This window comes from Trachypithecus francoisi, unplaced genomic scaffold, assembly GCF_009764315.1.
Source record: "Trachypithecus francoisi isolate TF-2019V2 unplaced genomic scaffold, Tfra_2.0 Lachesis_group8, whole genome shotgun sequence".
Lineage (NCBI taxonomy): Eukaryota > Metazoa > Chordata > Mammalia > Primates > Cercopithecidae > Trachypithecus > Trachypithecus francoisi.
The window spans coordinates 9001547-9018346 of record NW_022681473.1 but is presented as its reverse complement, the minus strand read 5'-3'; the positions used below and the strand labels follow the sequence as shown (position 1 = coordinate 9018346).

Sequence of the window (16800 nt, the reverse complement as noted above, 5' to 3'; positions counted from 1 at the left end):
GCCATTCTCCTGCCTCAGCCTCCCGAGTAGCTGGGACTATAGGCGCCCGCCACCTTGCCCGGCTAGTTTTTTGTATTTTTTAGTAGAGACGGGGTTTTGCCGTATTAGCCAGGATGGTCTCAATCTCCTGACCTCGTGATCCGCCCGTCTCCGCCTCCCAAAGTGCTGGGATTACAGGCTTGAGCCACCGCGCCCGGCCTATTTTTATTTTTTTTATTTTTATTTTTAGGAGAGTTTCGCTCTTGTTGCCCAGGCTGGAGTGCAATGGTGCAATCTTGGCTCACTGCAACCTCTGCCTCCCAGGTTCAAGTGATTCTCCTGCCTCAGCCTCCTAAGTAGCTGGCATTACAGCCACGAGCCACCACACCTGGCTAATTTTGTATTTTTAGTAGAGACGGGGTTTCTCCATGTTGGTCAGGCTGGTCTCGAACTCCCGACCTCAGGTGATCCGCCCACCTCAGCCTCCCAAAGTGCTGGGATTACAGCTGTGAGCCACCACCACACCCAGCCGTCTCTTGGCAAAATTTCAATTCATATTTGCTTTTTCAGTGAGCTCAACATTTTGTCGTATGTTTAAGAGCTATTGACCTTCTTTTATTTGTGAACTTTTTTTTTTTTTTTTTTTTTTTGAGACAGGGTCTTACTCTGTCATCCAGGCTGGAATTCAGTGGCGCGATCACAGCTCACTGCAGCCTCGGCCTCTGGGATAGCTGGGACTACAGGCCACCATGCCCAGCTAATTTTTTGTACTTTTTGTACAGACGGGTCTCACCGTATTGCCCAGGCTGATCTCGAATTCCTGGGCTTAAGCGATTGACCCACTTTGGCCTCCCAAAGTGCTGGGATTTACTTTTATTTTATTCTTAAAGACAGGGTCTTGCTCTGTTGCCCAGGCTGGAGAAGTGGCAGAATCATAGCTCACTACAGCCTCCAACTCCTGGGCTCAAGCCATCCTCCCATCTCAGCCTCTGCAGCAGCTGGGATGACAGGCATGCACCACCACACCTGGCTAATTTTCTAACTTTTTTATAGATGGGGTCTCATTATGTTGCCCAGGCTAGTCTCAAACTCCTAGCCTCAATCAATTCTCCTGTCTAGGCCTCCCAAAGTGTTAGAATAATAGGAATGAGCGACCACACCCAGACCATGATTTTTAAAAATATATATATGGAGAAAAATATTCCTGTAAGATGTTAATTGTAAATGTTTTCTTCAGTCCATCATTTTGACATAACTGTATAGATTTTTAATGTAGTAAAAAATGCAATTTTATGACTTTTGAGTTTTGTGTCATAGTTAAAAAGACCATTTCCACACTGAGATGATATAAAAAGTTTCTCCTTTAGCTCCTAGCGGGTTTTTTTTTTTTTTTTTTTTTTGAGATGGAGTTTCCCTCTTGTTGCCGGCTGGAGTGCAATGGTGCAATCTCCACTCAACACAACCTCCACCTCTGTCTCCTGGGTTCAAGCAATTCTTCCAAAGTGGTAGTGATCATTTTACCCTCTCTTGGTGCATGAAAGCTCCAGTTATTCTATATCCTTGACAACATGACAACACTTGATTTGGTCAATGTTAAATTTTAGCCATTCTAGCAGGTGTTCTTTGAGAAGCAGTCCTTCTAGTGACTTTAGTTTACATTTCCCTAAGAGTAATGCACTCAGTGCTTTTTCATGTGCTTATTTGCCATCCAGAGATCTTTTTGGATGAAGTGTCTATTCAAATGTTTTGTCCATTTTTTGACAGGCACGGTGGCTCACCCTGTAATCCCAGCACCTTGGGAGGCAGAGGCGGGCAGATCACTTGAGGTCGGAAGTTTGAGACCAGCTTGGCTAACATGGTGAAACCCCATCTCTACTAAAAATACAAAAATTAGCCTGGCGTAATGGCGGGCGCCTGTTATCCCAGCTACTGGGGAGGCTGAGGCAGGAGAATTGCTTGAACTTGGGAGGTGGAGGTTGCAGTGAGCCAGGAGCGTGCCACTTCACTCCAAAAACAAACACCAGAAAACAAACAAATGTTTTGTCCATTTTTATTGGATTTTTATTCAATTGTAAAAAGTTCTTTACACAAGTCTTAGATAGAATTTTCACAAATATTCTTCCTAGTCTATGGCTTATCTTTTCATTTTTAATAGTTTTGTGCATTTTGAGGAACAAAAGGGTTTTATTTTGATGAAGTTCAATTTATTGATTTCCTCTATCATTTATACTTTTTGTGTCATATTTAAGAAATCTGAGGCCAGGCGCAGTGGCTCAAGCCTGTAATCCCAGCACTTTGGGAGGCCGAGGCGGGCGGATCACGAGGTCAGGAGATCGAGACCATCCTGGCTAACATGGTGAAACCCCGTCTCTACTAAAAAAAATACAAAAAACTAGCCGGGCGAGGTGGCGGGCGCCTGTAGTCCCACCTACTGGGGAGGCTGAGGCAGGAGAATGGCGTAAACCCAGGAGGCGGAGCTTGTAGTGAGCTGAGATCCGGCCACTGCACTCCAGCCTGGGCTACAGAGCGAGACTCCGTCTCAAAAAAAAAAAAAAAAGAAAAGAAAAAGAAATCTGGCAAGGTGCCAAAGTTCACACCTGTAATCCCAGCACTTTGGGAGGCTCAGGCAGGAGGACTGCTTGAGCCCAGGAGTTCATGACCAGCCTGAGTAACACAGCAGGACCCCATTTCTACAAAAAATTTAAAAATTAGCTGGGTGTCACGGCACGTGCCTGTAGTCTCAGCTACTCAGGTGGCTGAGGTGAGAGGATCTCTCGAGCCCAGGAATTTAAGGTTACAGTGAGCTGTGATCAGGGCACTGCACTCCCGCCTGGTCAATGAAAGCAAGACCCTGCCTTTAGAAAAGAAAAAAGAAATCTTTTCTAAACCCAATATTGTTAAGATAGTCTCCATTTTTATCAAATCCATCTACTTCTGCCTGCCACCTCCCTAGTTTAAGCCACCGTTCTCTGTCCCTGGACACCTGTGCAGAAAGCCTAGGAGCTGGTTCCATCCCTCACTCACCAGATTAGATCAGCGGCTCTTAACTTTTGAGGGGTCATGGGCCCTAGAGTCCTGGGAACGCTATGCAGTTTCCTCAGCAAAATGCTTGCATCCACAACCTGCAAGGCTGCAGCAGCTGCTGGACTGGGACTGCGAGACCAGCGAAAAGCCCTGACTTGGGAGGGTCTCAGGGGTCTCTGCAGTCTCCCCACCCACACCCCCGGCCTCTGCGCCGAATCCTGGCCCCCCAACTTCTTGCAGCCGGTGAAGCAGGACCTCCGGGTCCTGGGGGTGGGGAGTGGGGGCTGCCGTCCTGCTCGGGCCTCTGCCGCCCTCTCCTGGGTAAGGTGATACATGGGCGCTTCCAGGTGGGTGGGCTGAGAGCTTGGGGGAGAGGACAGGGATGTCCACCTCTCGAAGTTTCCAGGTTCAACAAACCCCAGAACGTTAAAGAAAGATGGGTTCCCGCAATTGCCCATCCCCATCCCATAGGCCGCACGCATGTGGAAAGCCGGGCCAAGCAGGGCAGGGACTTACCCAAGGTCACGCAGCGAGCCCGGTCCCCCAGGGTTCCCCTGGGGAGCGCCGAGCAGGGGCGCGGCGGTGGGGTGGGGGCGGGGAGCGGCGCGGCCCTGCGGGGTGAGGCTGCCGTTTGCGGAGTGTCCGGCAGGGGTCTGCTCGCTGCCCGCCCGGTCCGTCTTCAGAGCAGCTGCCGCAGCCTGAGGTAATCTCGGCCCCGCGCCTGGGCGGCTGGGAGCGGCGGGAGCAGCTGCGGCCGCGCGGAGCTAGGGGAGCTGGGGACGGGGCGGGCCCGGGGCTGCGGGAGGCGGCGCCGCCCCCCAATCGCCCGGGAATGCCCGCCGGGGCGCGCGTGGGGTGCGGCCGTCTGGCCCTGCAACTCGAGCTGCTGCCCCTGGTTAAAAATACCCCCTGTCCGGCCCTCCCCCTCCTCTCCCCACGGTGCCCTTCCGCCGCGCCCCAGCGCCTCCCCGCCCCACCCGCGCTGGCCCCTCCCCGGGGACTGCTCTGCCTTTTACTAATTTGTCCTCTCGCGGAATTGGCCCCCGGCCTGCGGAGGGAGGGGCGGGGAGACACCGTGGGTAAGAGATAGTCAGAGACCGTGCGGGAGAGATAAGGGAGAGCCGAGAGGAAGCGGGGTAGGAGCCCCAGGAGGAGGAGGAGGAGGAGGAGAAGGAGAAAGGGAGGGCGGAGGGCGGAGGGGCGGCGGGAGGAGGGCGGGGAGGAGCGCTCTTCCTGGTTGGGCCCAGCCCTGAGCTGCCACCGGGAAGCCAGTCTCAGGGACCGCAGCGACCCCCAAACACCCCTCCCCCAGGTAAGAAGCTGGGTGGCCGAGCCGGGATTCTTTGACCCTGGCCACTGCTCCCGGGCTGAGGGGCTGCCCCAGTTCGGCCCCTTCTGGGGGCCCTCTGCGTGCCTGGGGCAGGGGCGGGGGCTGGAGGAGCGGCACAGCCCGGGCGCCTGTCCCAGCCTGGCTCACCGCTGTCCCCAGGGGCTAGGATAGGGCCCACCAGCTCTGATATGAGCCTGCTGCGGGATGTTCCCAGGGACTGGGTTAGGGCCCACCAGCTCTGATATCGAGCCTGCTGCGGGGGCCTGAGGTGGGGACCCCGACTGTCTGGGGTTTTCAGCCCACGGTAAGGGGCCGGTGCGCAAGGATCTTGGTTAATTTGGTGAAGGGGTTGCAGGCCGGCCTTCCCTGCTGTGTCCCACCTGCCCAGTTCCTTGTGCTGTCTGGAGGCTCCGCCCTGCCCCACCTGACCTGCTGGCTCACCACAGAGCTGCAAGCCCCTGACAATGGGATCCGGGAAAGGAGAGGTGGCCGGCACGCCTGGGAACTGGGAAACCCCTTTCCTGTATTCACTGGGAGTACCGAGAGGTGGCTAAGAACCCTACTTCTGTGAGGGGAGCAGTGAGGCAGGGAAACCCCAGGTTTGGGGATGGATAAGCAGGGGCAGGAGAGCAGCGCTTGCAGGCAGGAGCCCAGATTCTAGTCTGAGCAGGCCCATCTCTCCGGCAGGATGGCCGAGGAGATCATCACGCCAGTGTACTGCACCGGGGTGTCCGCCCAAGTGCAGAAGCAGAGGGCCAAGGAGCTGGGCCTGGGCCGCCATGAGAATGCCATCAAGTACCTGGGCCAGGATTATGAGCAGCTGCGGGCGCGATGCCTGCAGAGTGGGACCCTCTTCCGTGATGAGGCCTTCCCCCCGGTGCCCCAGAGCCTGGGTTTCAAGGACCTGGGTCCCAATTCCTCCAAGACCTATGGCATCAAGTGGAAGCGTCCCACGGTGAGAGGGGCCATCCTGGGTGGGACTTGGCTGAGCCCAGATCCTGGATGAGGAGTAGGGATGGGACTCTATGTCCCTGGTGGGCAATGGGGTCTGGGGTGGCCTGGTGCCAATTTCTGGGAGGGGCTGGCCCAGGAACAGGACTCTGGGTCTCTCGTAGGAGCTGCTTTCAAACCCCCAGTTCATCGTGGATGGAGCCACACGCACAGACATCTGCCAGGGAGCACTGGGTAGGCCCCCAGGGCGCAGGGTCCCGGGTGTTTTTTCCACAGTAGTTCCCCATTCCCGCTTCTTCAGGCTCTGCCCCAACCCCTCCCTCTTGCAAGCCCAGGCAGGCTCTGGCTATCAGCGCTGGGGCTGGTTTGCCCAGATTACTGGGTCTTTTCTGCAAGCTGAGGGGAGTTAAGTGGCACCCTGGCCAAGGAACCCCAGATTCTCCCTAGCACCTGCTTCCCCCGAGGCAGGTGGTAGAGCAAGCTGATGTGCGTCCCTCCCTCCCCAGGGGACTGCTGGCTCCTGGCGGCCATTGCCTCCCTCACTCTTAACGACACCCTCCTGCACCGAGTGGTTCCACACGGCCAGAGCTTCCAGAATGGCTATGCCGGCATCTTCCACTTCCAGGTGAGGGCCCCCCTGGGGAGGAGGGGCAGCAGGCACTGGGGGAGATGCGGAAGGATGACCCACAGCACCTGCAGTTAGGGCCACACCCTGTGGGGCCAGTCCTCCCTGTAGCAGGTATTTGACCTCTCAGTGCCATCTCGGGTCTGTCACGTGTGAAGTGACTGGGCTGGGAAGGTATTTCAGCTGGCAATTTTCCTAGGTGGTTGTATGTATCAGGTGGAAAGTGCTTGAAAGAACAGAAAGACGTTTATGTTATATCCTGTGGGACAAATTCCGATCCTCCCAGAGGTCGGTCTCAGTTGCCCCATCTGAGAAAGGAGTGGTCGCTGGGGAAAACAGATCAGCACGCGTGGCCTTCTCCACCTGTCAGGCCTCCTATCCCCCAACTCCTGCGCTTTGGCAAGGTCTGACTGAGCCCAGCAGAAAAGAAAGACTCGGGATTAAGTCTATGTAAACCAGCTTTTCCTGACGGTGTGCCCAGGGCCCATTTTTCAAGTCACACTAATCAATTCTCAATGATCTGCCTTTGGGAGGGACATGCCCAGCAACCCAGAATGAAGCCCTCCAGCCTTGGAGGCCCCAGCCCTGCCCGAAGGACTCCTGGGTGTTCCCTCCTTCTGCCTGGTTAGAGCCCCTTACCCTATTCTGTCCTTGCCCGCCTTGCGCGGGTGGAGGTGGCCTTCGGAACCCAGGGTGCAGAACCCACAGTGCGGATCTACTTTGGCTCAGCGCCACGCCCACCCGCTCTAGTCTGCAGGGGCGCAGCCTCCCCCCTTTCCTCGCTCCTCCAATCCGCTCCTTCCTGGCCTCCGATTGGCCAGTTCAGTACCCGCCACCCACACTCTCCGCAACCTGTGCTCTTAGGGCCGCCTCCTCTCCTCCCCCCGACCCTCCCCGCGATGTCCTGGCCTCGACCCCTCAGATGGTACCTGGAGTCCTTGGTCGTTTCTGACCCCAGACGCCTTGGGCCACGATCCTGCCCTGGGAAACCTGCCCCTTGTGGCATCTCTGAAGCAAAGCATCTGCCCATCTTGTGGTTGTAGAATCTGGATGCCACATTTTCACTGCTCATTCAATGACATAGGTGTCCCCTAACCCCCTAGAATAGGGAGGGAAGAGCTAGGGGGCCATGGCCTAAAAAGGGGCTAGTTCTGGAAAGCCCAGGCCCGAGAGCTTTCCACACCTCTCTGTGCCTGAGGAGGAACCCTGTTTGTTCAGTGACTCGCTAAACGCTTTGTGCCTCTGTGCTCTTGTTTAAATCTTCCGTGAAGTAGGCACTGCTGCTCCTTTTATTGATAGGGAAACTGAGGCTCAGAGGCGATAATTTTCCCAGGATCACGTAGCTAGTGTATCTCCAGCATACATGTACATATCAAATATACACGTCTATATGTGGTATGCATGTATTAGTATACATTAAATATGCATGTATCTAGTATATACTGTACAGGCAAAGGAAAGCATCCCCTTAGCCCTCTGAGGGTTCACTGAAAAATCAGCTCACAAAAAGAGGTTAGTAGGAGAAATGGCAAACAAATTGATTAGCCTGCAGCATGGGGTCGGGAACCACAGAGTGATCACCCCAGCCCCACAATGGGTACAGAAGCTTATATACATACCATCCCGAGGTTACAGGAAGAATGGGGGCTCGAAAATGGCCAAAACCAGATTCTGGTGGTAAATCAGGTTATAGTGGCAAGACAGGCTATGGAAGGGGAGAAAAGGGGGACTGGGTAGCAAAGGCGGTCTTGTTATGTAGATGAAACCTCACAGGTAGCAGCCCTCAGGCAGAATAGATGGTAATTATTTCTTTCAGACCTTTAAAGGGTGTCAGGCTCTCAGTCTGACATGGGAAAGCCTTAGAGAAAGCCTGGCACCATCAATGCAGATTTTCTCTACAGATGCAAATCTCCCCCACAAAAGACGGTATTACAGGGCTACTTCTGTTTGCAGACCCTCTGAACAGCTATCTCAAAATATGTTGAAGAAGTATATTTTGGGGTGAAATGCTTTGATTTCCTTCAATACCCAGATACATGTATCTAGTATATATATAGCATACATGTATCTAGAGGTATACATGCATCTAGTATGTATCTGGTATATGTGATCAAGTGTACATGCATCTAGTATGTATCTGGTATACCTGATGTAGTATACATCTAGTATGTATCTAATATATATGATTTAGTCTACACATATCTATTATGTATCTGGGATCTGGAATCCTGCATCTAGGAAGTTATGTATCTAGATACATATCTAGATCCTAGAATGTATCTAGGATCTAGAATCCTGCATCTAGGAAGGTAGAGGTAAGGATGGAGCTCAGGTCTGGGGGATTCCAAAGCAGGTACTCACCGTGCCCCTCCCCTACAGCTGTGGCAATTTGGGGAATGGGTGGACGTGGTCGTGGATGACCTGCTGCCTATGAAGGACGGGAAGCTAGTGTTCGTGCACTCTGCCGAAGGCAATGAGTTCTGGAGCGCCCTGCTTGAGAAGGCCTATGCCAAGTGAGTAGCGGCCGAGGGGACAGCTCCAGCTTCCAGCCCCCTCTAGGGGTGGGGGCTCCTGACTGTCTTCTCAGAGGGTCCTGCTTGATGTCAGAGTGTTGACCTGGAGCTGCCCACAGGGTAAATGGCAGCTACGAGTCCCTGTCAGGGGGCAGCACCTCGGAGGGCTTTGAGGACTTCACAGGCGGGGTCACCGAGTGGTACGAGTTGCGAAAGGCTCCCAGTGACCTCTACCAGATCATCCTCAAGGCGCTGGAGCGGGGCTCCCTGCTGGGCTGCTCCATAGACGTGAGTGCACCCGGGCCCCGATGCTTTGGGGTACCCTGGAACCCTGGTATCCTGACCTGTCACATTTTCCAAAAGTCCTCACCCAGGCTCTGCTCCAGACCCCTGTCCTGCATCTACGCTCCATCTCTGGATGCATACCCAGCTTCATCCATCACTTCCACCCCCATGCCTGGTGTCACTCCTGTCCTCACCTCCCCATTCCTTCCCCAAAACTGCATACCTCAGCTCTTTCCTGGGCTTGTTTGCCCGACCATCTACCATGCTGTTTCCCTCATTCCTGTCATCTCGATCCATGCCACCCTCTGTCCAGTTCACCAGCCTCAGATTTCATCTCCTGGCCTCAGTTCCCACCCATCCCTGGCCTCAATCCCATACTCACTCCATTCCCACCCTTCCCTGCTCCTCTGTTCCCATGCTCAGCTCCGTTCCCCGGTCCTCAACGCCAGACTTGACCCCAATATCACTGCCGTCTGCAGCTCTAACCCCAGCTCCCATTCCCATTTCTAATCGACCCTCCTGTCCTCACATCCTTCTCCGTGAGGCCCACTGAGGGCCGTGTGGCTCTGGTGGGCTGTGCACGGCTGTGTGTGTGCACAGGCATGTTGGCACAGGTTCTGGTCAGCCCTGGCCAGTAGCAGTGTCGGCGGGGTGCCTGGGCTCCCCCGTCCCAGTGGCAGCTTTGGTGGGGTATCCAGGCTACCCCTCTGCAAAAGAGCAGCATCTGTATGTGGGGGTGTCTATAGGTGGGGGTGACGAACTAGGTGGGATCGGGGTCCCTGCTTGCTGCTCCTCGAACTATTGTATGTACAAGTGGGAACATCCAAGACCCTGAATGCTGGGGGCTCATCTGATACAGTGGGGGGACCTAGCCACTGACCACAGTTTGTGCCTCTTTCTGCAGATCTCCAGCGTTCTAGACATGGAGGCCATCACCTTCAAGAAACTGGTGAAGGGCCACGCCTACTCTGTGACTGGGGCCAAGCAGGTACTGCCCTGGGTGGGGCCTTCCCTGCAGGGTGGTTCCTGCCCCCTGGCCTGTCCTTGCCTCTCTGGCACCTGACCAGGGCTGTGGAAGGTGCTGGCTCCTCCTTTCCCCTCCTGCAGCATCTTATCTCTCTTCTGGGGACACCCATCTGAGATGCCTATCATGCCCTGCCCTGACTGACTGTAGTTCATGTGTGCAGCTGCCTGCCTGGGCTATGAATTCCAGGAGGACAGGCTTCATCTGGGTGCTGAGCAGGGCTTGGAGACGATGAGGGTATGGGAGGCGGAGTGTTAAAGTGCATGCATGAGCCAGGTGCAGTGGCTCACACCCGTAATCCCAGCACTTTGGGAGACTGAGGCGGGTGGATCACCTGAGGTCAGGAGTTCGAGACCAGCCTGGCCAACATCGTTAAACTCTGTCTCTACTAAAAATACGAAAATGAGCCGGGCATGGCGGCAGGTGCCTGTAATTCCAGCTACTAGGGAGGCTGAGGCAGAAGAATTGAATTGCTTGAACCCAGGAGGTGGAGGCTGCAGTGAGCTGAGATCGCACCACTGCACTCCAGCCTGGGTGACAGAGCAAGACTGTCTCAAAAAAAAAAAAACAAAAAACAAGTGCCTGCTGGAAGCTAGCACTGACAGGAGCTCTGGGAAACAGGTGAACTACCGAGGCCAGATGGTGAACCTGATCCGGATGCGGAACCCCTGGGGCGAGGTGGAGTGGACGGGAGCCTGGAGTGACAGGTGAGGGGCAGTGGGTACTGTCTGGGGTGCCTTGGGGAAACTGCTAGGTTCCCCGACATTTCTGCTCGGGGCTCTACCAGGCCAGGCTGGACTCAGGATTGAGCAGAGGGACCCATCTTCACGCAACTGGGTCTGGGGGACTGCCCTAACAAAGCTCAGGCCGTGCGGGCCATGCCCAGCCCTTGGGTGTGTGCAGGGCGTCCGACTGGCCTTGATGAGACCACTCCCTAGAACCGGAACTTTGGGGCTTGACCTTGAGGAGGCCACCTGGGTTGGGCCGGGGGAAGACAGGCCAGGGTAGACAGGCCCCAGGGACAGAGGCCAGGCAGGTCAGTGCCACCAGCCCTGGCAGAGCCCTGCTCCTCACAGCTCCTCAGAGTGGAACAGCGTGGACCCATATGAACGGGAGCAGCTCCGGGTCAAGATGGAGGACGGGGAGTTCTGGTGAGCGCCCCCTCCCCTTCTCCCCCACCTCTCCACCCCTACACATCAGCTCTGAGGCCTGCCTCACCTATGCACCTCCTCCCTCAGGATGTCATTCCGAGACTTCATGCGGGAGTTCACCCGCCTGGAGATCTGCAACCTCACGCCTGACGCCCTTAAGAGCCGGACCATCCGCAAATGGAACACCACACTCTATGAGGGCACGTGGCGGCGGGGGAGCACCGCAGGGGGCTGCCGGAACTACCCAGGTGACCTGAGTCCGCGGACACGGAGGCTGCACATGGGCGGGCTTTGGTTCTTGCTGCTTCCTGGCTTAGGGGCTCCAGAAGGCACGTCATCTCACTGAGCCTCTGTTTCCTCACTTGCAAGATATAGGCTGATCTCTTTTTTTTTTTTTTTTTTTTTTTTTTTTTTGAGATGGAGTCTCACTCTGTCACCCAGGCTGGAGTGCTGTGGCCGGATCTCAGCTCACTGCAAGCTCCGCCTCCCGGGTTTAAGCCATTCTCCTGCCTCAGCCTCCCAAGTAGCTGGGACCACAGGCGCCGCCACGTCGCCCGGCTAGTTTTTTGTAGTTTTTAGTAGAGACGGGGTTTCACCGTGTTAGTCAGGATGGTCTCGATCTCCTGACGTCGTGATCCGCCCGTCTCGGCCTCCCAAAGTGCTGGGATTACAGGCTTGAGCCACCGTGCCCGGCCAGGCTGATCTCTTGAATTTGCTTTGAGGAGTAAAATATTAAATGTCTTCGTACATTTTAAAGAGGCAAGCTGGACTCACCGTCCTGGGGCCTGAGCCCAGGGTGCTCACGTGGGGAGAAGACCTTGTGGCCATCCAACCACCTGCTTGTCACTCCTTTCCTGGGCCCTTCCCTCCTGCCTTCCCCCCCACCCCTTTTTTTTTTTTTTTGAGACGGAGTCTCACACTGTCGCCTAGGCTGGAGTGCAGTGGCCAGATCTCGGCTCACTGCAAACTCCGCCTCCCGGGTTCACGCCATTCTCCTGCCTCAGCCTCCGGAGTAGCTAGGACTACAGGCGCCCGCCACCTCGTCCAGCTAGTTTTTTTGCATTTTTTAGTAGAGACAGGGTTTCACCGTGTTAGCCAGGATGGTCTCGATCTCCTGACCTCGTGATCCACCCGTCTCGGCCTCCCAAAGTGCTGGGATTACAGGTTTGAGCCACCGCGCCCGGCCTCTTTTTTTTTTTTTTTTTTTTTTTTTTTTTGAGACAGAGTCTCACTCTGTGAGTACAGTGGCGTGACCTCGGCTCACTACAGCCTCCATCTCCCGGGTTCAAGCAATTCTCCTGCCGTAGCCTCCCGTGTAGCTGGGATTACAGGCACCTACCACACCCAGCTAATTTTTGTATTTTTAGTAGAGGCAGGTTTCTCCATGTTGGCCAGGCTGGTCTTGAACTCCTGACCTCAGGTGATCCGACCACCTTGGCCTCCCAAAGTGCTGGGATTACAGGCGTGAGCCACTGCTCTAGGTCCCTTCTGTCTTCTCTTGCCATCTTCCCCTGGGCTTCTAGATCCATGTGGCTGACACGGGCCACAGCCTGGCCTCTCAGTTCCTTGTCACTCTCACCTGCAGCAGTCTTTTCCTCTACCTTAGCTCAGCCCCCACCATGAGGCCACCAGAGCTGTCTTGCCTTGCAAACACCTGCTCTCTGACCTCCACCTTTGACTCTTTCTACTCCCTTAGTCTTCAACCTTTGGACCAAGCCAGCCTGTTGAACTCACCACTTGTATACCATCTTGCTTTTCCCGTCTTGCCTTTTCTCCTTACCTAGGTTAGAGCTATCATTTTAATCTTGTTCCTACAAACACTTTCTGTTCCCTGGCCCCTGTCTCCCATCATCTGGCACAAAACCCATCCTAGTGGAACACAGCCCTCCACCGGCTTGGGAACCATTGAGTATGGCAGGAGAGAAATCACATAACCGATGCCATATTTCCCCTGTAAATTCATAGCCACAAATCTCAAATAAGCATTTTCCATGATCCCCCGCAATTCCACTACTGGTTAGTAACGTTTCCACTCTCACCTCGACCTCTCCCCATTGTTACTCTCACCTTCGGGCCTGGCCTTACACATCATTAAAATGATAGATGTCGTCCTACAGGACACCTCATGTTCCTACCTCCAAATCCCCCAGCCTTCTGCACCTGTGCCTGTGTCCTCACTGCCTCCCCACCTGTGACAGTGGCAGAACAGTCCCTGCTCATGGCGACCCCCACCTCTGCTCTGGATCCCATTCTCCCTGACCTCTGAAAGCATTTGCTCCTTCATCTGTCACCTCTCTCCAGCGTCATTATGGAAAATCCTCTGTCTTAACACAAAGCAGCCCTCTCGACCCCACTTCCCTGTTCATTTCTCTGCCCTCCTTCAAAGCACAATTTCTCGGGAATTACCATACTCCCTATTTCCTTTCTCACTTCTGCTTCATTGCTTAACCCTTCCCAGTCCAGCTTCATCCCTACCATGCTGCTAAAACCGCCCTTTCAAAGGTCACTTACAGCTTTGGCCTTGCCAGATCTGCTGCTGTGCTGTTCTCCTGTGCTTCATTCTCAGCACGGCTCCCAGCCCTCTGTTTTGAAGCATTCTTCTCCCTTGTAGGGATCCAATTTCAGTCTTTCCCGAAATAGATAACCACCGTTCCCTGTACCATTTATTGAGACATACATCATCTCCTCACTCCCCAGCAGCACTAGCGCCCTCACCTAGTCCCCGGGGATGTGTCGGTGGGTTTCCGGACTCACCATTCTGTCCCTGGATCTATCCCTCTGCCAATAACACATTGAATCCATTACTATAGATGTGTAAGTCCTGCTGTTGGACAGGGCAAATTCCTTCTGCAACAGTCTCTTAGCTGTTTTTTTTTTCATTTTTATATTTTGAGACGGACTCTTGCTCTATTGCCCAGGCTAGAGTGCAGTGGCGCGATCTTGGCTCACTGCAACCTCTGCTTCCTGGGTTCAAATGATTCTTCTGCCTCAGCCCCTTGAGTAGCAGTGATTACAGGTGCCTGCCACCACACCCAGCTAACGTTTGTATTTTTAGTAGAGACGGGGTTTCACCATGTTGCCAGGCTGGTCTTGAACTCCTGACCTCAAATGATCCACCTGGCTTGGCCTCCCATATTGCTGGGATTACAGGCGTGAGCCACTGCATCTGTCTTAGCTGTTCTTGACCTTTGTTTTTCCAGATGAATTTTAGAATCAGTTTACCAAGTCCTATGAAATACCATTTTGAGGTTTTAATTTGGAATTGCATGAAACTTATAGACCAATTTGGGGAGAATTGACATTTTTATAATTTTAAGTCTTATCCAAGGATGCGGTGTATCTCTTCATTTATTTTGGCCTTTAATGTCTTTCAATAGAATGTTGTATTTTTTATCATAAGGAATTTATACATCTCTTGAGATTTAATGCTAGGTACACTATAATTTTGTTGCTATTTTTTTTTTTTTTTTTTTTTTGAGACGGAGTCTTGCTCTGTCGCCCAGGCTGGAATGCAGTGGCCGGATCTCAGCTCACTGCAAGCTCCGCCTCCCGGGTTTATGCCATTCTCCTGCCTCAGCCTCCCGAGTAACTGGGACTACAGGCGCCCGCCATCTCGCCCGGCTAGTTTTTTTGTATTTTTTTAGTAGAGACGGGGTTTCACCGTGTTAGCCAGGATGGTCTCGATCTCCTGACCTCGTGATCCGCCCGTCTCGGCCTCCCAAAGTATAGATAGTATGTTCTTTTTTTTTTTTTTTTTTTTTTTGAGACAGAGTCTCACCTTGTCACCCAGGCTGGAATGCAATGGGGCGATCTCAGCTCACTGCAACCTCCGCTTCCCGGGTTCAAGTGATGCTCCTGCCTCAGCCTCATGAGTAGCTGGGATTACGGGCGTGTGACACCACGCCTGGCTAATTTTTTTTGTATCTTTAGTAGAGATGAGGTTTCACCATGTTGGCCAGGCTGGTCTTGAACTCCTGACCTCGTGATCTGCCCACCTCAGCCTCCCAAAGTGCTGGGATTGCAGGCATGAACCACCACGTCCGACAATAGTATGTTCTTTAAAATTACAGCTCCCAAGTGAACTTGTTGCTGATACAGTAACATGCATTTGACCTTTTAGATGTATTTTTTATATCCAGCAAATTTTTAAAACTGTAATTAATTTTACTGATTCATCTGTATGTATTTTTTGGCATGATCTTAGCTCACTGCAACCTCTGCTTCCCTGGTTCAAGTGATTCTCCTGCCTCAGCCTCCCCAGTAGCTGGAATTACAGGCGTGCAGGCACCACTCCTGGCTAATTTTTGTATTTTTAGTAGAGACGGTGTTTCACCATGTTGGCCAGGGTGGTCTCGAACTCCTGACCTCAGGTGATCCACCTGCCTTGGCCTCCCAAAGTGCTGGGATTATAGTCATGAGCCACTGCATCCAGCCCTTTTTGGTTTTCTAATTAGGAATATAGCATCTGCAAATAATGGCAAATTGTTTCTTCTTCTGTAATTCTTACAACTTTTGTTACTTTTTGTTGTCTAATATGCTGCCTAGAACTGGAGAGGTTCCTGCTCTTGTTCCTCCCTTTTTTATTTTTATTTTTAGGAGCAACCCTATTAACTAAGCCTCACTCTTAAAGGGGAAGTTTTCACCACTAAGTACCTTTCTAATCTAGGTTTTTTGTGGATACCTTTTATTGGACTAATGAAGTTTAATATTGTTAAACACTTTCAATTGTCTATATTATAATGATCGTATGCTTTTTACTTTTATTTATTAAAATGGTCCCAGGAGTTTGCAAATAACTTGGGCAATACAGTGAGACCTCATTTCTACTAAAAAAATCTAAAAATTAGGCCGGGCACGGTGGCTCAAGCCTGTAATTCCAGCACTTTGGGAGGCCGAGACGGGCGGATCACGAGGTCAGGAGATCGAGACCATCCTGGCTAACATGATGAAACTCCGTCTCTACTAAAAAATACAAAAAACTAGCCGGGCGACGTGGCGGGCGCCTGTAGTCCCAGCTGCTTGGGAGGCTGAGGCAGGAGAATGGTGTAAACCCAGGAGGCGGAGCTTGCAGTGAGCTGAGATCCGGCCACTGCACTCCAGCCTGGGCGGCAGAGCGAGACTCCGTCTCAAAAAAAAAAAAAAAATCTAAAAATTAGCCTTGTATGGTGGTACACGCCTATAGTCCCAGCCACTCAGGAGGCTGAGGAGGGAGAATCATTTGAGCCAGGGAGGTGGAGGCTACAGTGAGCCATGTTTACGCCAGCAACTGCACTCCATCCTGGGCAACACAACATGACCCCGTTTAAAAAAAATAAAATGGTAAATTGCATTTGTTGCTTTCCTAACATTAAATCAACTTCACATTCTTGAGATAAAAACAACACGGTCATGAGTGACATTTGCCTGTTATTTTCCTTTCTCATACTGACCATACTGGTATCAGTGCTATGTTCGTCCTGTACAGTGAGGTGGGAAGTATCCTCTCTTCTTCTGTTTCCTAGAAGAGTTTACCTAAGATGGGAGTGATTCGTTGTTTGAATGATTGGTAGAACTTGTCTGTAAAGCTGTCAGGCTTGCTTTTTTCTTTGTATGAAGATTAATGATATTCAGTATTGAAAGTTAAAGGTTATAGAATTGTTCATATTTTCTGTTTCTTGAGCTGATTTTGATGAGTTGTATTTTCTTTTCTTTTCGTTTTTTCTTTTTCTTTCTTTTTTCTTTCTTTCTTTTTTTTTTTTTTTAAAGAGAGACAGGGTTTTTTAGAGACAGGTTACTAACTGCAATCTCAAACTCCTGAGCTCAAATCCTGCCTCAGCCTTCTAAGTAGCTGGGACTACACAGGTATGAGCCTCTATGCCTGGCTAATTTTTTTTTTTTTTTTTGAGACAGAGTCTTGCTCTGTCGCCCGGGCTGGAGTG

At 52.5% G+C, this 16800-nt stretch overlaps 1 protein-coding gene across 4 annotated transcripts in view; it reads left to right on the top strand.

Moving 5' to 3' along the window:
- The first annotated feature begins 3569 nt into the window (after positions 1–3569).
- The window catches only part of CAPN1 (calpain 1), a 34978-nt gene continuing 21747 nt past the window's right edge, over positions 3570–16800 (top strand). The window contains exons 1-10 of one of the 4 annotated variants that reach the window (XM_033207702.1): positions 3570–3706; positions 5021–5288; positions 5449–5518; positions 5791–5909; positions 8289–8422; positions 8542–8710; positions 9612–9695; positions 10353–10438; positions 10808–10882; positions 10970–11130. In XM_033207702.1, coding sequence (XP_033063593.1) covers positions 5022–5288; positions 5449–5518; positions 5791–5909; positions 8289–8422; positions 8542–8710; positions 9612–9695; positions 10353–10438; positions 10808–10882; positions 10970–11130 — 1165 coding nt within the window. In that variant the 5' untranslated portion in view covers positions 3570–3706; position 5021. Of the gene's footprint in view, positions 3707–3959; positions 4316–5020; positions 5289–5448; positions 5519–5790; positions 5910–8288; positions 8423–8541; positions 8711–9611; positions 9696–10352; positions 10439–10807; positions 10883–10969; positions 11131–16800 lie in introns of those variants that run through there. The other 3 variants (XM_033207705.1, XM_033207704.1, XM_033207703.1) reach the window with 3 other exon arrangements.